This window comes from Gymnoscopelus braueri, assembly GCF_963280865.1.
Source record: "Gymnoscopelus braueri genome assembly, chromosome: 6".
Classification (NCBI taxonomy): domain Eukaryota; kingdom Metazoa; phylum Chordata; class Actinopteri; order Myctophiformes; family Myctophidae; genus Gymnoscopelus; species Gymnoscopelus braueri.
Genome location: NC_137607.1, coordinates 37,533,990 through 37,556,156, shown reverse-complemented (window position 1 = coordinate 37,556,156; position 22,167 = coordinate 37,533,990). Strand labels below are relative to the sequence as shown.

The 22,167-nt window shown below is 40.3% G+C and overlaps 1 protein-coding gene across 2 annotated transcripts; it reads right to left on the bottom strand.

Annotated features, from left to right (window-relative positions):
• Window positions 1-430: 430 nt before the first annotated feature.
• On the bottom strand, window positions 431-21,349 carry elovl1b (ELOVL fatty acid elongase 1b). Of its 2 annotated transcripts, none has more exons than XM_080429817.1 (8): window positions 21,197-21,349; window positions 4,119-4,204; window positions 3,815-4,005; window positions 3,281-3,361; window positions 3,072-3,128; window positions 2,400-2,505; window positions 1,919-2,055; window positions 431-1,501 (listed from the first exon to the last, which is right to left on the bottom strand). In XM_080429817.1, the coding sequence occupies exons 2-8, from the start codon at window positions 4,177-4,179 to the stop codon at window positions 1,172-1,174; spliced, it is 963 nt and encodes a 320-aa protein (XP_080285943.1). In that variant the 5' UTR covers window positions 4,180-4,204; window positions 21,197-21,349; the 3' UTR covers window positions 431-1,171. The 2 variants fall into 2 exon arrangements, with proteins under 2 accessions (XP_080285943.1, XP_080285944.1); XM_080429818.1 differs by lacking the exon at window positions 21,197-21,349 and adding an exon at window positions 10,211-10,597.
• Between the last annotated feature and the right edge of the window lie 818 nt (window positions 21,350-22,167).

Genomic DNA, 22,167 nt, shown 5'->3' with positions numbered 1-22,167 from the left:
CCTGAGCCATGCTCCCCCCTCCCCTCCTTTCACCCAGGCCGATGGCTGTGTCGGGGGTGGGTGATGATTCGCTCTGAAGGGACGCTCGATCCGCAGCTCTTCCGATGCATCCTCCTCAAACAAAGCAGAATGGGTTCCCTTGTTTAACTCCTACATGCTCCACATACTTCAGATGGCTGAGACAACAGCACAGGCAAGCAGTGCAAATGCATTCATACTTGGTAGGAACAGAGCGATTCTGTAAACTTAGGGCTTTTTGTCTCAACACTTTGGCAGCTTGACAAATATAAATGGATACAACTTTCCCTGAATGCATCATCAAGTATCCATCAGACCAGAACACATTTGCGTGTACATACAGTATGCAAACAAGAAAACCATTTGTGGGGGGGGGTTAATGAAAATGACTGAATGCAAAAGTGAGACATGCTACTTTAAAATTCAATTTATTGGCATTTTAATTTTAAATAGACAATGTAACAAAATTTAGAAAGTCTAAAGCATACTAATACCATTAGTTTATCCTTTTTTTGGTTGTAAAACTATTTACACAAGACATATTCAAGTTTAGCCCGAACGCATGTCACTCGGCATTTTTCGCCGAAGCATAAATGAGGCTATTGATGATAGAAACTGTACAGTGTTATCTGTCCACCAGGGAGGGTGGTCAGAGGGAGAGGGAAAGAGTGTGGGTGCATAGGGGTCAGATAAGTACTGAAGGATGTGGGCTATGCATTCCTATGGACATGTTACCACTGTGATAATTAACAATGAGGCTGTTTGCAACATCAGTGAAGACAACATTAGTTCATAACATCTTCTCTTCATACATCATGTTCCATTGACCATATTCACATGGCGACCATTTTGCTCTTATGTCATACTCAGGGTACTCAGACATGACATAGGGGTCCCCCACCCCCAAGTATGACGTAAGAGCAAAATGGTCGCCGTGTGAATGTGGTCCTAAGGTGGTTTCCCATACAAACAAGAAACCAAACAAAACACAATCAAAATGTGGGACCCCTACTGTGGAGGTTATTGAGCACGTCATTTCCCCATGTTTGAAGTAGGAAAAAAGTACTGTAAAGAAACACAGCCAAAATATTCTTTGGAATCCAAAATAATAGTTCACATCGTCATACATCTTGGGTGTTTCCTTCCAGAGAACCTAGGCCTTCTTCATTTTGCTCATGTGGGAGCCGCCGTTCTCATGGTGGGCTGAGCCGTTGCTGTCACCATTGCACACAGCCTTGCCGGTTGTCCCGTTCTCGTGGTGCTTGCCATTGGCGTGTGCCGCGGCACCGTTTAGGCTTGCCTTAGCGTCCTGCTTGGGCAACCGTTTACCCTTAACGTAGGCCTGGATCCAGAAGTTGGAGAAGAGCACGAAGAAGAAGGTTCCGTACATCCAGATGAGGTGGATGACGATGGGGAACTGGAAGTCGCAGCTGTCCATGAAGTAATACTGGGAGACGTGAATAGATACCAATACAAACTGGCCCTGTTGGGGGAGGCAATTTAGAACTTTTAATTCCCATGACGTTCTGTAATCACACTTACTTCAGGAAGTTCTCACTGGTTCAGAGTACTCAACTACAAGTGGAAGTTGCTCGTCAAATTTGTACTTGAGTTAAAGTACTGGAGCAATATTTTAATGATCAATGCATCGCTGTATTAAAATGTTAGACATTTACCCCCAAAATTCTAAGATTTTTCAAACAATAAAAAGAAAATAGCAGATCTACAAGCTCGCTACGCGTGGCATTGCGTGGTGAGCTTGTAGATCTGCTATTTTCACTATAATTGAAATAGTGCTTAAGTGGTTAATTCATAATGTACTTTTGATACTGATACTGCGGATACTTGATACTGCCAGCATGCAGCATCAAGTCCTCAAGTAGCAAAAGCTAAAACATACCAGCTGAATGGCAGTCATGTATTTCTTCCACCAGAGGAACTTCTGGAAGCGCGGTCCAGCAGCAGAGAGGCCATAGTAGAAGTACATCACGATGTGGACAGAGCAGTTCACCATAGCATGGAAAGATCCCATTCCACCTGTAACAAGAACAAGGTTACAGTAATTACCAGACCAACCCGGGCCACATGCCAACCAAATGACATGTCACTAAGAGTCAAGAATGTTGCGCTAAAAGGAGGTTAATGGGTAGGTTGGGGCGCCAGATAATAGTGTTCATCTCTAGACCTATCAATGACTACAATAGACTTTGTTAATAATTTTCTTTGAAAAAAAAGTTGAGTAAACAACAATTACTATTCTTGCGTGAACTCGAGTGGATCTCCAGTAAACATTTTGAGTTTCAGATCATTCTCCAAGAAATACAAGGTGTACAATCAGAAACGTTGACCAAAGGTTGAATCAATAGCAGTCTGTGACTCACCAGGAGCATAGCCGCACCCCCACCACCAGGTCCAGGGCATGAAGGAGTGGTGGAAGACGTGAAGGAAGGTGATCTGTCCAGTCTTCTTTCTCAACACAAAGAAGATCTAACCCAAGGAGGACATTTTCAAAGATATCTTTAATATTCAACATAATATGTACAGTACAAGTGTTGGTGGCATTAGCGAAGAAGAGACATTGACTTAAACCTAACTTAAGTTAAATCGATGTTGAACCTTGGCTACCTGAGCATGATATAAGTCCAAATATTGTACATAATCCTTATCTGTTGCTTCTGATTTCTGTACGTGAGAAACCGGAAAATTGAGGTATTTGATTCATATAATAGGCTATTACTTGTGATGGAAGTTCTCTAGTGCAACAAAAATCAAGTCACAAATCTCAGTGCAACTAGGACTAGTTTTTAATATATTGGCAGAATAAGCTTTGATAGTTAAAATATATAATTTTGGTTGGTTTTGCCATACAATGAGAGTGAATGGAATCGTTACTTATTATATCATGCCCAGGTTACTCTACAACCAAAGATTCTATCGAACGTCAAGCTTACCTTATTAATGATTCAACTATTCATGCATTTATGTATTTGCCAAGTGCCACTAGTAGTGAAATCATGTGTTGAGATGGCAATTGAAATAGCACAGGGGCTTACCGTATCCATCAGTTCAATAATTTTGGAGAACCAGAACAGCCAAGCCACTCGGACCATCTAGTGAGGGGAATACAGACATTGATATTTATCTGAACAAGACCTGTACAAATACTACGGACTATGCAACCCTCCAATTGCGGGTCCATTTGAAGTATCATTTCATGCAGTATGTCAGGAGTTGATCTGTAGTAATGAGGAAAAAGACTTACTCGTAGAGCTTCTGGGCTATCAGAGGTATCGACAGGATCACATCTCCATGTATATGTTGTAAGCCAGCCAGACATCAGGAACTAAATAACAAAAGAACCAACGATAGGAAATTCAAATACAGCAAGTCAAGGATAAAAATACATCATATTTTCATTTGATACAAGTCTAAAATACAAGCTTAACTCAACTCCATAGCTACAGATGTATTTAAAATGAAATAATTTAGACACAGGAAATGCTAGGAAGTCTAAATTAAAAATGTCATCAATCAAGTCCATTAACCACTTAAATCATATATATACTTCATTGACCGGGGTCAATTGGGTCTATCCTTGGGCCCCCTAATTTTTTTAATTATCAAAATAAAATAGCCAATCTACAAGCTCACAGCGTGTCGCATGAGTTTGTGGATCTTCTATTTTGCTGAATATATTCCTATGACATGCCCAGAACGGGGACGCTATAGTTCATGTGGTTAAAAGCATATAGCATAATCTTGGAATAGTAGAACGTTTTTAATTCTGGTTTCCTACCTCATAGACAATGAATATTGACAATGCCACAAGAGAAAAATTGTAGACTATCATGGCTTCCTTCAGCTGGAAGGGCTTGCGATTTGCCATGAAGCGAGGCCCAAGGTACAGTACAAAGAACAGGTAGCACAGCAATATTGCAGTCATTGGACCCGGCTTCTCCATCAGTGGATAGGGCTTCAACCGTGGGTCTAAATTTAGAGAGAAACATTGAATTGGAGAGGAATGGCAATGATTATATCGCTCAGAGACAAATAAGCATTTTGTAGTTTTTAGTGAAGTAGATTTGTATAGTAATACCTACCGATTCCCGACAAGACGAAGTCATAGATCTCCATGACTTGTGAGCCAATCTCCTGCAGCATTTTGACCTAGTTTGGCCACAATTATCTGCGGAAGAACAAACATGACAAACAAGTTGATCATTTTCAGAGACATTGACAGACACAAAGTGCTTTACAACACACAGAGCTGTAATTAGGGATGCACCGATATGGAAATTCTTGGCCGATGACGATGTTTAAAATAACAATTTAGCCGATACTGATATTTGTTTATTTCGTTTTTGGTGTTATTACTTCCCCCTTTTCTGCCAGGGAAACAAATAAATCTTCATTTTAAGAAATAACTGCTCAGAATCTATAGCTTGGTAGGCTGCAGATAACCAACACACCAACATAGCCAGCGCAAAACGTATACTTAACAACAAGAGATAAATATCGGCTACTGCCATCGGTGAATGTCAACTTCATTTGACAAACTTGAAAAACTGTTTGAACAAATGAGTCTTTAACAGTCTTTTGAAGATGTCCACAGAGGCCATGAGAGAATTCCATAAGGGGCGAAACTTGCAAAGGCGCGATCATCTTTAGTCTTGAAACATATTGCCCCGTCAATTTTAACCACTTAAGCGCGATTTGTGAGTGTGGAAAATGTTCACCTATAATGACATGCCCAAAATAGTGACGCCAGGTTGAAAATGAAATATTTATCATGGCCTGCAGAAGAACATGTACCACATTCTTCCCCCCAGGACCAACAGAGGGGCAGGGGAGAACCTACAGTACATGCTTTGGCGAAGCAATTGTGAACATCCACCAAAACGCACTAAAACCATCTCAGGGCAGAGGGCACTGAAATAATATTAAGTTAACTCAAAAGTTACATTGCCCCCCATAGACACCATGTTATGATTCAATCAGATTCCTTTGAAACCAAATAATGGCAGCTGGTGTCCTCTCCAGTGACCAATGAATGTCTTCAAGGAGGTAGCCTATGTTTTCTGCTGTTGCCTGATTCAGCAGCATTGCAATGTAATTACAGGTAATAAAGGACTGCAATGGGTAGGGGACAGGACAGCTCATCCCCAGCCCAAAGCACACTCCAGTCCCAACAGATATCCCAGGAGGCTTTGCCTCTGCTACAGACACTCGTCAGACATGGCCTGATACCGGAGGGGGAGGTGCTACAGGGAAACAGGCTGGGCATCCCTTGTTCCACAGATGACAGTCAGTGCTCTGTCAGTCAGTGGCCCCCACTCAAGACCCGCAGCAACACACAAACAGCCCCAACAGACTAGAGAGAGCACCCTGACCGAACAAGAAATAGAAGTTGTGCGTTTATACAGTAAACAAAAGCTACGGTGCCAGCAAGTAGGGTTTCTTTTTTTCTCTCAGTCTTTGCTTCATTAACTAGTAGAGTGTAGAGAGACAGGAAACCAAGGTCAGAGGAAAGGGAATCATGCGAGACACGACAGAAGCCAGATTCAAACTCCATGGGGTCTGTGCTGAGCTACCAGGCACCCACTATCAAGTAGTGTTTATAATGAGGCAGCACAGAGTACAATCCTTAATAATGGTTGCTCATGACGATGTTGACAGATTTAAACTTTTTCTATTGTGCAATTGCATTCGTTCCAAGTCACTTTTTATGACTTTGTGAATTAAATGCTTAAAATACACACGCTAAATACAACAAGCTGCAACTTTTATAAGATAGCAGGATAAACCATTATTAATCCATGGAGGGATATTAATCAGTAATGCTACTTTCTGGCTAGGCCTAATATGTAACGATGAGATTATTATGTGCAGTACACAGGAGCACTGCTATGGTTTTCAGGTTTGGGCATTCCCAGGCGTGACAAAAGCCTCACCATATCAAATCTCAACTGTTCAGAATGTAACCAGTAACCACAACATTATGGGATGTAGAGTAGAGGGTGTGGTCGCCTCTCCCCACAATATGGAGCAAGAGGGGAAGTCATTGTCCTGATGTTCAATATAGGAGTTTGCCCTAGAACTGAAGAACAACCCACCCTAAGTCAACACAATTAAAAGCTAATAATGTCATGTAGAGGAATGCGATGCAGGAGAGCAGAGGTAAAGTTGGTGGCTGTTGCGAAAATGGTAAAAAGGAATGCAATTTATAAACTGCGCCTATAGTAACTAGTCATTATAGAGATAAACATTGCGTTGCTTAATAACAGTTTGAGAATATCTTCTTGCCAGAGGGATGTTGACATTTTTACAGATAATACTGGAGGTCTATTTATTATCATCATCATCAGATGCTGTTAAACGGCACTCGTTTCCTAGGGAACTTGGGGAAACCTGATATGGCAGCAGGGTTTTAATACTGGCAGTAATTTTACGGACATAAAGACTCTGTGCTCTGCTCTATTCTATTACAAATAATAGGAAGGTGGTATAATGTGGCACCTGTTCTTTCATAAAAGGGTGAAAATGTCAACATGGTTCAGTATTTCAATTCTTCAACTCTACTTTGACAATTTCATATATTGAGTCGAAAAGAGTTTAAAACAAGCAAATCATCCTGCAACAATCAGGAAATTTAGGGAACCTCTCTAACATATTTGACATACAAAGATTCCTCAAGGCAGTCAAAAACGTTTACATACAGACAGACAATAGAATAGATTTCACCAACAAGGCATTCCTTACAGACGTCGTCACCCGCCAAGTGTAATCCTTGAGATTCTGTGTGTAAATATCTACCACGCCAGCAGAATTTGCATCATAGCTTCCTACTGGTTATGTAGGGCAGAGTTCATTATACTGTGCTTTGGTTGCACCTGCAGGTGTGGATGAGCATTGGTTCGGAATAGTTCATTTCCCTAACAAACCAGTAATGGAAAGAAACTAAGTACATTTACTCAAGTACTGTAGTTAAAGCAGCACTATGTAACTTTCCTCTTCTACCCTGGATTTGAACCTGGTTTCCTGCTTAAGTGCTGACATGTTTACCATTGAGCTAATAGAGCTGGCCTGCTTGCTCAGGAGATAAATTGAATCTTGACCATCAGGTCAACATTCGTGTCAGATCCTGTGAGACATGACCTTTGACACGATCTAAATGTCTCAATAGAAGAGCAGGGAGACAAAATACAACCACCCCACTTGAATAAGTTATATTGTATTAACATACTCCACCATACAGATTGGACAAAATTAAATTGTATTCATTAAAAAAAGTTGCATACTGTAGTAGACTTTTACTCAAATAAATTGGTCTTTTATGTGTAACAGAGTATGTCTACATTGTGGTATTGCTACTTTTTACTTGAGTACTTCTTCCACCACTGCCCAACACCAGGCATTTCGGTGCCTCACGTGAGCACCATCCTATTTGAGGTCACAGCACACATTGTGTGCTGTGACACATTGTGTGCTGTGACCGTGACATCAAGGTGCCTTCTCAAATATCAACCACGTCTGGTCTTGTTCTGAGGACAAATGCTTGGAATATGAGTAAAGAGAGGTCAGTAGGTGAGAATTCCCAGGATGGCATATGATGGAAGGTGTGAAGGTGCGAATCCACCCTAGGCCACATAAAATTGTCTTAGCGATTATTCTATTGATTGCAATAGCAATCAATAGCTGATCTACAAGCTCACAACACATCGACACGTTGTGTGAGCTTGCACATTGGCTTTTTTCGCCGCAGGACACCGTCATGCGACAAAGTATAAATCAGAGTTAAGTAGTTAACTTAAGGTCAGGGTGATTTTCTAGGGCTAATTTTCCTGATTGAATACTGTCAATAGGAGATCATGATCACTGGATGTGAAGCCAATGATCAATGGACAATTCTGTCCAAAAAAGTATATACTTCTATGCTTTTGCATAATTATATGATTCATGATTCTCTGTTCTCTGGAATCCACCTTTACAAACTAATTGTTAATGTTCAAATATGGATCAAATTGTCAAAATAGAAAGCAACACAACGCAAGCTCAGTTTCCTTTAAAGGTTTCATTACATTCAGTTTTACAACACATTAAAAGTCTTTATCATGGCCCTTCAAACGTGTATTAAAATGTTTTAACTGAAAAATCCACTCCAGTGATCCATGGCAGGTATTTTTCTCTCTGATTTCTAAAGCCTTTTTAAGCGCAATGAAAACATAAATCTTTGCCTGCGGGTGTCACTATTGAGGGATTTTGCCTGTCAATCATCGCCTCTGCCCCCCCCCCCCCCCAAAGGAAAGGATAGGGGAGGGGTGGACTATGACGTCAAAGTCAAGGGGCCAATCCCAGCACCGTTTTCCCTAATTATTCAGAAAACTCCAGACCACAGAAAATCCACTGAATGTTCAAAGTTCAGTTTTTTGGGGAGTAATTGATAAAACCCCCCAAAAAATGAAAATGAATGTCATAAGACCTTTAAGTAAAACTGCCCACTATTACAACAGTGTGAGTGTGACAGAAAGTGTGCAGGTCAGCAGGGTAGTCTTGTGACAAAGACAAGCCTACCCCAAAAGAGGAAATAGCATAGCATACTTCCACATCCTGAAGGCACCACGGAAGAAAATGAAATAAAGCACATCCAATCATTTAGCTGCGCTAAAGATTCTAACCCACTCTAATGTAAATGTAGCATGGTGAGGCAAAGCCATTTACAGTAACAAGTTGAATACAAAGTATTAACCCCACCCTTAACCACTTATGGGGCTGCTTTAGTTTTTCAAATCTTCGTAATTGTTGAAAATATTTTGTCATTTAAAAAAAATATTTTAAAACGTTTGCCTATAGTGACATGTAAAAAATAGGGACACAAGGTTGAAAGTGATTAATGTCTTCCTGCACATGATTACTCCTGCCAACTCAAATAATGCAACATCACCAAACTGCTCCTAATCCCCGCCCCTGAACTGTCTCAGTAGTAGCATAATGTCCTTGAGAGGTTGTTGTTGTCGTTACAAAGTCACTTGCAAAGTCAGCACTACTACGACTGGAGCACAAGGAACCTCTCACTGTTGTGACAAGAGTCAAAATAGTCACTGTGCTGCTCTCTATAATTCCATGGCACACTATGAAGAACTATGGCTGTGCATAACTTCAGTCACATGCATCATGCTCCAGTAGCATGTTTGGAATTAAATTACATCAAGGTTCAGGGCTTGTATGTATGTATTTAACTCCTGCAGATACTACACTATTAGTCATGGACAATTAGCTAAAACATGTGGGAAAAACAAGTATTCCTGTTCTTCTATTGTTACTGTGCATTGACTATTATTTTTCTTACTGTGTAACTGAGATGATATTTTTAATCTTTTGGGCCACGCCTCAAGGAAACCATGACAACAGAGTAGCTGGTTTACAACTCCCAGTACAGTGGCTAGGAAGGAGAGCCCTGTCAATGAATCACAAGGATGGAAAAAGGGAGCTCCACTCACAAGGTCAGAGTTAATGATGAACAAACTAGAGCCCAGCCGATGCCAGATCTTTTGGTCCGATGCCAGTCCCGATTTTGGAGAGTTCTAGATCACTACCCAAACATTTTTTTAAAACAGCCGATCTCCAAGTTCACAACGTGTCACATCCCTATGCCTTGTGATATTTTTTCTTATATTTTTGAAAGGTTTTGAAGATTTTAGAACATTTCTAAAAACGTCAAAACATTTTCACCTATAATGACAAGCCCAAAATAAGAAATGCCAGGTTGAAAGTGGTAAAAAAAATCAGGACACGGCTGCATAATCACAGATACCGATGTCATCAAAAAAGTCAAATAATTGCAGATATATCGGCTAAACTAATATATCGTTCAGGCTCTGGAACAAACCGCAGGAGAGAGATGACAGAAGAAAAGAAGACTACATCCACTGGGAGACAGCAGGAGCCCCGGAGCGCATTAGTCAAACACACAGTAAGGCATCTGTTTACAAAGGAGTGCCAGGAGGATACTTTCACAACACAGCCCAGGATTCTGTCCATGAAGCACAGTCCTCAAAAAAAAGGAAAGAAACCTTCCCCCGTCGGGGAGACGACTTGAAAACCGGTAAAATGTTGCAAGCTCAACAAGTAGGACCCAACTGAGACAGGAGTTAGTTTCTTTAGGTTGCCCTCTAGCCTACATTCACCGCCTTACCTTGCTGGGACTAGGTTTGTTCCCCCTCAGTCGTCACAGACGGGTGCCAGTGTGTGTACTCCTGTTTCACAGCAAGCAGGACAAGGCTCTCTGTAAACTACAGGGCAGAGAGGCCGGCACAACTGTAGCAGCAAGAGGAGCAGCAGAAACGAGAGAGAAAAAGAGACAGAGAGGGAGGGAGAGAGAGAGACAAGAGGGAGGGAGAGAAAAAGGAAAAGAGAGTGAGAGAAAACTGGAAAAGTGTGACTGGTACTGCAGCCCTCCAAGACCCCACCCCTCCCTGACTCATACACTGGATGAATAACTACCTCAGAGAAAGAGAGAGCGAGCGAGAGACAGCGTATGCAAGGGGAAAGAGGTTGAGTGAGATAGAGAGAGAGAGGGAGAGAGAGAGAGAGAGAGAGAGAGAGAGCGCGCAAGAGGAGTTGTGTGTAATAATCACGCACCCACGAGTGTGAGCCAAGTGAGAGAGCTAGCCTCGATTTCAACCCACAATATCAAAACTCCTCCCAAATGAAAAGATGATAGGCACTACCACCCACCTACTTGCCCTCCCCCATTCAAATACTCTGAAACTATACCACACCAACAGACACACGACTATGGAATTGCCCTGTGGGTTTCTCTTGGGGCAGGCTGATAATATTATTCACAGGCAGCGGGCGAGGAAATCAGTGGCGACTCTGTTATTATGAAGGGGGGCATTGTTATGCTGCAACCAGCTCCCTTCCAACCAACACCCAGAAAGCAACAACTAGCATCAGTTTCTCTCAAACAAAACAAAAAAAGAAGAAAAAGACAATCATCAGTGTCATGACCAAAGTGTTAGACCCATGTCAAAGTGTGAAGACAAAACCAAACATTCCTTTAAACATGTTCAGACGAAACAGATGTATGGGGTTTACTGCAATGGTATCATTCCACACAATGCATGTCAAGACACTAAAGGTGACCTTCAAATTATTGTGCTTTATTGCCTTGCATTTGTATTGGCACCAAAGTGTCCTGATCATGATCACATACACCTTGGTCACAAACAATAGGCTGTGATTGTAATCAAATAGCAGGTGTTTATCAAATGACGACCGTTAGGTGTCATGAGATTACTACGGATAAGATAGATCCCACCATCTGACATAAATAACAAAGTGTGCTTACAGTAGTCAATACTAATTACTATTAACCAGAACAACAGTAGTTTGAGCTATGTTGGCTCAGTACTGTAATAACAAAAACAAATCACCATATATTTATTCAATGCTGGCTGGCAAATGTGATGACAGACAACTGCTATTGCTACAACTGTGACTCATACCATAATGCTTCAATTATCCCTTGTAGTACATTGTGCAAGTAGACTTCCCCCTTTGCCTAAAATGGAAATCACTCACTCTGATCTCGCCTCCACACCCAGCTATTCAAAGAAGAGCAAACATTGAAGATAAGTCTAACTGTGCATTGAGGATTACTAGAGATGGAGAAAGGCTATCCTTACAAGTCTATTTGATTATGATTACTACAGCCATCCATGATGATGAACAATATTTTAGCTCAATGAATAACTACCAGAATGTACACTTGACACAGTGGTCTTCTTCATCAACCTGTCCCAGTGTGTGCTCTGTCAAAGACATGACGAAAACAAATGCATTTTCCCTGGTGAACCCTCCAACCCCTTAATGCATCTCCATGGCCAAAGAGCCATACAGAAATATAGTTGGCTAAATTACAGATTGTAATTTCTCCTACATATCTCTTCAAGTCTCACCCCAAAAATAAGTGCTGACAAAATGTTACAGTGTTAATTTTTGTTTCAATGTGACCTCTCTTCGGCTCAACTCAAACAAAACAACTAAGAGGCCATTTCTATAGCCGCATAAATTCAAATGTCTTTAGAAATGGCCTCTTTTAGCCAAATATATTTCTGTTAAGCCAACTATATTTTTGTTCTTACAAATGGACAATTCATTGTTGCAATGTACAATATTTGTGACATGGCTGGTTGTACCTGTCACAACTGTAACTGTGTGAGTGTTTTGACAGGGGTGTATGCTGCAACCATACACCATACACAACGCCACCCCCCCCCCCCCCACCGACACCGAAACTCACCTGACTGGAATATAGATCATGGTGTTTTTGTGTGGTCTTTTTGTTTTGAAACATGATACTCTTTCTGGGGTGTGAAACAACTGCCACGCCCCATCCCACCAAAAAAAAAAGCCTTGAGCAAAAGTGAGGACGACCAAATGATGCTGAAATGTCAATTAGGGCTACATGACCAAGTGAATTCTACTCATTCTCCAAGAAACCCAAACTGAGAAGTACTGTCACCAAAATACCAATGAGCAATTAAAGGAGAACATTAAACACAACAACAACAATAATAATAATTAACGTGTATGGAAGGAATTGTATTCCTGGTAGTTGCAGAATGTCATTCATGAAGCCTGTATCAAAAGCATAGCATATATAATTCATTCAGTTTCAAGAATTGTTTAATTTGCTTGTTTTTTGTCCTTCCTTCCTCCTCAGTGTATAAGATTCACTGTTTACGGGAACAAAAAAGGCTGTTGTGAGCTTTTGGTGGACTTGTCTCACCTGCCTGCCCAATTTGTGAAACAAAAGCAAAGAAACAAAAAAGAAAAAATAGACAATATAAACAAAAAGAGAGCCATATCCCAGTTATGCTCTTTGTCTAGCAGACAGCATTCTGCTAATGTGCCTCCCCATTTCGTATTAGAACTCAATCCATCACAATTGCTCCAAGCAACCAGTCATCCACTTGTGGTCATATCACAAACATCAAGTATCCTTGAAAGCAAATCATACTGAGTCGACTGTGGGCTTTGAGTGTGCTTAGCATCCTGTCAAGGACACTCAACGCCCACATAATGCTGTTTGACCATTGCTTTGTGTAGTAATGACACATGTATGGCCTGTAGGCCTGGGGTATCTGCAATAAGCTTCAGCTGCACCGTGCAACGTCCTCCGATCTTTCACTTGCTTTTCACACTCTAGTGTGGGGACTTTGGCTCAGCTCTCAAAATGAACAGAGCCTTTCACACAGTACAACAGTACAAGATGGTGGATATAAAAGCAAATTTGATCTAAATGTAATAATATGTATTCAGATAATTGCCATACATTCCCTGGAGACCATGGTTACAGGCATTCATGGGCTTTGAGCAACAATGTGTTTTTCCTTCTCTGTATTTTGAACAAATTCTCGATTGTGGACAGGTGTCTGAGACCACTGTTATAAACTAATATTATCTGACAGTTTGTCTGACAGTTTTTTATCTTTACACTCTATCTAAAGACTAAATGTGACATCTGGAGGTCAGAAAAACATAAACCTGGATTCCAATCGAGCCAGAAGGATGACAAACTTGCTCCAGGGGGGCATTAGTCACACTGTGGCTTACAGTACATTTTCCAGGTGTACGGTGAAAGTTCACTGATTTCAGACATCCAAGATACCTTAGAAGACTTCTCTCCACACGTGTACTCCTGACTTAAATGGTAGCTCTAAATGAAAGACTGAGAGACTGAGCATGCTGCATGCCTCAAATACATTTCTAACCTATTAACGCATTCACCCAGTTTGTCTCTGCTCAAAAACAGATCAGTTGAGGCCATTGACTATGATATGAATAAAATCAATATCACAATATTTTTTAGCAAATAACATTGTATTGTGAAGACATATTTTATTTTTTTTAACTAATAGCAGATATACAAGCTCACAGCATGTCATGACATGACTCGTTGTGAGCTTGTAGATTGCCTATTTTTGCAGTTTTTAAGTGATTACAAAATAGTATCACATCACATCGATATAATTGCCCAGCCCTACCACTCCTCTCCCTTCTCTTATCCTGTCTCAATAGTGCTTCTCCGTTCAGGTCACCCACCACCTCCCCAATAGCGTCCAAGCAGCAGCTACCACTAGGGTTCATCTACAGACGGGCAGGCTCCAGAGCCCCCTGCCTTCCATCAGGCAGGATCTGCGATAGGACCCGCAACAAAGTGTTTATCATGATACGCCGTACATTCGGATTCATTGTAATACATTTAGTTTGCATTCATCCCGTGTTGCAAGGTCTCTGTTAAGTTTAACTGTGTCTAGAGAGATGACAACTGAGATAGATACATTCACCGCACAATCCCTCCTCATTCCAAAACAATCCCTCCTCATTCCAAACAATCCCTCCTCATCCCACATTGGTAACATGTAAATCTTATGGCAACTGGTTTTGCTGCGGCATCATCTTAAGTGTGAACTGTTTGGGCGACACTGAGGGGGGGGGGTGCAGACAAAGCAAAATGCCCACTGCACATTTGACACTCTTTTCATTCTCTAGACACACACCCATCTATCCCCCTCCCCCTCCCCTCTACAGAGTCCTCACTGAGGACTCAGATTTCTAGAACTTTCCATTGTAAATATGCAGAGGACTTCGCCCTTATGCACATGGAAGGCAAAAACCGACAGGTGCACATCTGGTGTTGGTGGAGGGGGTCGCACAATGGTGGTACTCCGGTGGTCTGTGTCCACCCATTGACATGGCTCCACCCCAAAATAAGACTGATTTAGTTACTTAGTACCTGTCCACTTGTAGCTGACATAGATCGCACAGATTTGTAAATTAAGACATACGTCTCAAGACTTTTTGCTCTCAATTTGATGTCAAACTATAAATATAGCACCACAGTTGATTTTTTACATCAACACCTTACCTGAGATAATAGTACTGGTGATATGTTTTGTAATTGTATGTAATTACAATTACAGTAGACATGGTCCTTGAAGTTAAGTCAAGTTTCTTTGTTTAAGATAAGATTATAAGATAAGATAAGATAAGATAAGATAAGATAAGATAAGATAAGAAGCCCAGGTGTCATGGCAGCAACAGTAGTAAGAATATTCCATTTTACCTTTATCAGTTTGTAGTCTCAAAGGGCTCACATATAACAAAAGAAAGAACCTGACCTTGGCGTAGACTGTCAAACATTCTAAGCCAAGGGCAAGAGGAAAAACTGAAAACTCCCAAGAAAAAACCCTTGACAGGAAAAGAAAAAGAAGAAAGCTCTGCAAGGATCACAAAAAAGGTGAACCCCTTCCAGGACGGACAGGCGTGTGCATACAGTAGATGCTAAACAAACAAAATAGCCAAGATATGAATTATCCATAGTATTAAAGTAGAAATAGTATTCCATTACACACTTGTAGTATTTAATAATATAAAACACAATGAGGAATATCAAAGAGTCAAGGATGTCAACAGGACAATTGCTATGAAATATGGTAATGTCTGGCAGAGGTCAGCTAAGGACATGCAGCCAACATCAGAGTGGAAAGAGGAACTGCAGGGCTGTCAGGAAGCAACAAGTTTTGTTTGTTTGTACTGTTTTCTAAAAGTACCTACATTGAAATAGGAACAATAACCTATGCAATGACCAATAGTATAGGACCTGGCTAAGATATGTATGCACTTCATTTAGGAGAGAATATCTCAACTGTTCTTGGCTAATATGACCCCAGGGAACAACTTAGGAACTTTGACTAATTCTCTATCCGGGACGAAATACCCGAAAATTACCACGCCCTTTTAAAAATTACAATAACCGGTGCACTACTTCCAACATGTCTCTATCTGCTAAACCGTTGGAGCTACAGATTTACTGAGGTGCTCAAAATGTCCAGAATACTTATGTTTAGGGAAACATAGAAAAGTGCAATATTTCTAATTTGAAATGTTATGACAGAACAGCTAAAAAACTGTTTTGTCTATAACTTTTGAACCAGATGAGCTATAAATGCAAACTTGGTGTCTAAATCATGTTTTTTGACAATTAGAAACATGTTGGAATGCTTATCTTCATGACGGTGTGGCTGGACCTCTATTTTACATATTTCAAAGAAATATTAGTTTTGAAAATTTGTTTTACTTACCTTAATCTTTGTCATTTTTGGCAAACTTGGAGTCTACTTTATGCTTTTTGAACATTAGAAACACATTGGAATGCTCATATTTATGATTTAATCCATCTAGATCACTCTGACTTGCTTATTACAAATATGGCCACTATACCAAACATGTTATGTAACATAGTTTCATCCAGATTGAGTGTACTATACAGTAGTTGTCGGAATGAGATCAAATTAAGATCAAACTGGAGAAAACAATGTAATTTTATTGAAACAATATAATATGACTATATAACCCAAAGTATACAGCAACAGCCAGTACACTATGCACATCAATGCTCAGCATGCATTGAACACTATCATAATAGTCAAAGGTGTATGGAATTTGAACAATATGTTTAAATTAGAATCAGAAAGTTAATTGCTAAACAACAAATGGTTGCTAGGAATTTGTCTTGGTGTTAGTACAACAACAGAACAATCTGCAATAACTGATACATACAGTACTGCACCACACACACACACACACACACACACACACACACACACACACACACACACACACACACACACACACACACACACACACACACACACACACACACACACACACACACACACACACACACACACACACACGATCAGCATGTAAAAACTGCTTCAGACAAGCTTCTCTTCTTCCTCCATTACTAAGACTTGTGAACCTTACTGGATCTTGCAGGTGCCAGTAAAGTTGTTGCTGTTGTAACACCAAGACCATAATGTGATATAAACATATGTAAACAATTCTACACACCTTTGACTAGTATGATATCATACTAGTCCAGGGGTGGGCAAGATTTATTTCCAGGGGTTCATACTGACTTCGATAAAGTGAGTGAAGTGCCACATATTGTACAATTGAATTGAAACGTGAAACACATGGTGCTGAATTATGTTAAAACTGCATGAATTACTGCATGAATTACTTCACAACAATAATGTTTCTTTTTTTTTTTTTTTACAGCTGTACTGTATCACTCTGGTTTACTCTGGCCTTACAATAAAAAGATTACTTGCATAAAACAATCCACGTCAATGCTGTATCAACTTTTAAATGAGCCTATAAATGTCACTGATCAAACACATTGCATTATGTTATAAATATGGACTCAAGGTTGACTGTTTCACTGTTACATCATTAGATGTACATACAGATGGAGGAATGCTGATGGATGGGGGGGGGGGGGGCATTTTGTTTTTCTTTGAGGACTTGGCGGGCCGGATTAAGATGGTCAGTATATAGTAATACTATATAGTATTATATTTTATGCTGAGCATTGTTGCACATACTGTACTAGCTGTAGCTGTATCATTAGGAATGAGTTCTACTCTTAAATCATTCTATTGTTTCAATAAAATTACATTGTAAGATACATTGGTTGTTTCATAACATAGTGGCCATATTTGTGATATTCAAATTAATGTCCTCTAGATAGATTAAATCATAAAGATAAGCATTCAAACATGTTTCTAATTGTACAAAAACATAATTTAGACACCAAGTTTGCATTCGTAGCTCATGTGGTTCAAACGTTATAGCCATAGACTTTGGCAGGTGGCCATATTGGATTTGGCCACTATGATGGCCCTGAAGGTCGCTGGCTCGGGCACCCTTGCTAAATCATTAGAGCATGCCCTGGGTTACATCTGGGACAAATGTAGTGCTTTTAGGGTTAGGGTTAGCACAAAAATATCCCTATGCCCCTGGACTGTAATCCAGACTGTAAGCCCTGGCTGTTCTGTCATAAAATATCAAATTAGAAATGTTACACTTTACTATGTTTCCCTAAACATATATGTATTCTGAACATTTTGAGCAACTCAGTAAATCTGTAGCTCCAACGGTTTACCATGTTGGAAATAGTGCACCGGTTATGGTCATTTTAAAAAGGGCGTGGTCATTTTCGGGTATTTCGTCCCGGATAGAGAATTAGTCAAAGTTCCTAAGTTGTTTCCTGGGGTCATATTAGCCAAGAACAGTTGAGATATTCTCTCCTAAATTAAGTGCATACATATCTTAGCCAGGTCCTAGACTACAAATATGTAACTGAATTTAGTAAGATATTTTGCTGTTTGTTGTTTCAGCCCTTGATCATAAAATAATTTGGTGAGACACATTTGCCAGTGAATCTGCGATTGGTCCAAATTCCACACAACTTTACATTAATTTCCCTGCGCTCATTTTGTGATTCTACATGAGCTGAGCTGTGATTGATGTAGAAGCTTGTGCTGGGCTGTTGTTCGCTGTAGGGTTTGTTGTCTGGTTTGCTACACGCACGTAGCAGCAGTGTGAGCTGACCTGTGTGGTTTGCTATAAGCACGTAGCAGTGTGAGGGTTTCCTTATTTCCTGTCTCTCTAGTCTCTACACTCTCTACACCAGTAGTTCTCAAACCTTTTCGTGCCAAGGACCTCCAGTCCAAATTGATATATATTTGGCCGCAGACCCCCATCTGAAAATGTTTTGTGCCAGGGACCCCCAGAAGAGATTTGTGTTAAGAAATTCAAAATTATTAAAATATTTTAAAACACAGATTCTTCAAAAAAAATACAAAAATAGCAGATGTACAAGCTCTGAGCTTGTGTATCTGCTATTTTTGAATGGCCAACGTATAAAACGTATGGATAAAGAGGTTAAATTTATTGTGATGCTGCATTAACACATTTTGCTGGGACCCCCTCAAGGACCCCTGGGGGTCCCCGGACCCCAATTTTGAGAACCACTGCTCTACACTACTCTACACTATCTGAAATAGAGCATAACATACCAAAAATAAATCTTAAAAATAAATGAATACCATAAATAAATAAAAATGCTCTTGACAGCTAGGCCCCATTGACTCCACGCCCTAAAAACACGTGTATTTTGAGGTTGTAAAGCAGACCTGCCTTGAGGCCGGGATTACGCAGCATGCATGTGTAAGCATGCTGTGAATGGAATGACAACTTCATTCCATTCTCACATCTGTAAGGAAAGCCTGTCACACATACAAGTCTGAGCATGACAACATCTTTTGGTATGGGCCATTATCGCCAAAGCGATCTTAATAGGGCATAGCAGTGGCGGCTATTTTGTGGATCCACAGATAGAAAACCCATTAATGTTTCCCATAGAAAATATTTATATGAATTATTTTAAGCCTGGAACCAAGTCATACAGGTTGCTGGCGAATCATGACCATAAAACATTTGATTCTGTGTCAAAAGAAATGTGAAAACCACAAAAAAAGGGTATTTATTAAATATTTGATACATAATCTGGATTAACACTTTAGCCATAATTGTGCAGCCCTATGACACTGTTACCATTTCCATTACTGATAACTGAGTCTTGTTCTTTAGTACACATTCTTTGTCAATCCATTTTAGTTTTAGTATTTCAAGTCACTTGCAGTCGTCTGTATCAAACAGGCTTTAGAAATTCAAGGAAGCACAGACCACAAAGAAAGCAACTTGAACTGAGTGGGTTTTAGACAGCATAGCATAGCTAGTGAAGGTTCAGACAGTGTGCCTGTCTGTCACAGGCACACTGTCTGTCACTAGAATGTACAGCTGAAATTCAGGATATGCATTCTCAAGAAGGCAGCTTTCAACACGTGTGGACGTGATGACCTTCTACATTCTTACAATTTTGTAGACGTCAACGTTGTGATTTGGGGGGAGGGGTGGTAGCCCAATTCAAAATGGATTGTCCCTCTGACCTAGAACCTCTAGACTTCTATGAAATCTAGTTAGGGACAGTGAAAGAGTAACTTCTCTACCAACAACTACGGACACTTCCCCAGAAAGAGCACAGATCTTGAATGGGTAGGTTACTGTACTGTAGTGTGAACTGTTAAGATTGCAGGCCAGGGTGTGTTACTTCCTAACAGCAAGTGTGCTCAGCAAAACCAACCCTGAATAATTGTTGGCCATCATTGGTTTTCTGGCCTCGAAACTGAGTGCCTTGAAATGTCGTTGACTTTGAACTGATGACCTGGCAATAACCAATAACTTACTGTCACAGTCACTCCAGTCCACCAGTGTAATGTTTGCATTAACAGTCACAGTGTTTGCATTACCACCATGAGAGTATACAACTATGGTGATCACCTTAAAGCTCGTTCTAATTAACTGTCAAATTGCAAACTGCAAAGTTACAATTGTTGACATGTCATTATGGTCTTATTCAAGTGACTCCTGAACAATGGCAGTGCATCAGCTAGGACCATGGTTCTCATTAGATATCTGAGAATTGTGAAATTAAATACATTATTGACTGACAAAAGGCAGTTGGAGGAGATGAGTTGGAGGCAGTCTAGTCGATATTGCAGCACCAGTTGGAACAATTATAACGTGATCTGTTCTCTTTTACAGCAGATCCTGTTTGAAATATGTGATAGCCATCACAGTTATCAGCAAACGAAGGGCTAAACTATTTGCAATATGTAGTCTTGTCTCCAAGTTATCTTGACTTGCACCACGTTGCACCTACGCACAAGCTAATAATCTCTACTCATGATCCGTTCCTTAGCACTGTTATCTACAAGTACATCATGCGTAGGAGGCAAATGACAACTAGCCTAAATAAAAGCTATTAGCATGGGGGGGGGTGAGTAGCTACACTGTCATACAACGTGTATAGGCTATACAGTCACGCTAACCTTGGATCAAGACTATGGTAGATGTATTCTATCGAGTCTGAAAAGTCAGACTCGATCAAAGAGATGGAAAATGACTGTTGAAAAAAATACAGGAAGCAGGTGGTGGAGCTATAGCCAAACTTTTTCTGCACAAAGAAATACACTGCCTACATTATTTATGCGAATTTATATGTTATATGTGTATTTATTCTACACCAAACGCAATAACATTTACATCCGGTTATAGTCGAGTTCGCCATTGATTCATCATCACTCACATCATTCATGCCACCAACTGTCAAATAGCGCACCTGACATTTAGCCCCAATTATTGCTAATACATTGACAAATAAACCACTACTGTTGTTTTAAACAACAGAAGTACTCACCAATCACTGCTGGCGGCCGGTGAATCAGTAAAGTATAAAAACAGTTATGTGTGAGATGGATAACTCCGGTGAATCTCCTCCTCTCTCTCTCTCTCTCTCTCTCTCTCTCTCTCTCTCTCTCTCTCTCTATGTCTCTCTGTGTCTCTCTCTCTCTCTCACGATCATCTGAGGGGGGTTGAAGTGTGTTCCTGGTTCAGCTCTTTGATGAAACTAGAAAAAGGTGGAGTCTTCTTAGCTGAGCCTACCGTCTGCCATCGACATGCTCGCCTGACGCCAACGTGATCAACTGGCTCCATATAGCATGGTGCCCGTCATCATCAATTCTTACTAATCAGTAATAGACTATCCCTATTCACCCCCCCCCCCTCTGGCACACTGACACACCTGTCCTTGTGCAAACACTACAGGGTAAGATAACTTCTTTAATTATTTATTTCAGTCTCTTTATTCGCCTTGGGGTTTCATTGATTGATTGATTGATTGACGTTTATATTGACAAAAATGCATACGCTAACATGAGCATAATGTATTTGTATGTAGCTACATCTGTCAAAAGGATACAACACAAAAAAAGTAGAAACTTTTTTTTATCAATAATAAATACATTCATACAATTTCCAACAACAGAAATAGCAAAAAACTAAAACAAACAAACAACAAAAACACAAGGTAGCCTACTGTAAATGCAGTCTGCTACAACTCAATTAATTGATGGTAATAATTTGGTCCAGCTGCTATTCAGCCAGCTATGGTTAAACATGGTTAACATGATTAACAGCTCTTTATGGGTGACTGACATAAGTTGTCATGTCCTACCCAGGATTTGAACCCTCCCTGAAATGTTGGCTACCAGGGCAAACAGAATCCTTGCTTCAAGCAGCACTTGTCAATCAGTGCTGTAGGTGTATACCCAACACCAGCCATCTACACATTTCTCAATTAGTCTAGGACCTGGCTAACATATGTATGCA

What these genes read in the sequence shown, in the direction of transcription:
- elovl1b (XM_080429817.1), bottom strand. Translation starts at nt 4,179, where the DNA reads ATGCTGCAGGAGATTGGCTCACAAGTCATGGAGATCTATGACTTCGTC. An exon ending in CAATATTCATTGTCTATGAG is followed by an intron (nt 3,362 to 3,814) that starts GTAGGAAACCAG and finishes TTTGTTATTTAG; the next exon opens with TTCCTGATGTCTGGCTGGCT. An exon ending in TTATTGAACTGATGGATACG is followed by an intron (nt 2,506 to 3,071) that starts GTAAGCCCCTGT and finishes TCCTTGGGTTAG; the next exon opens with ATCTTCTTTGTGTTGAGAAA.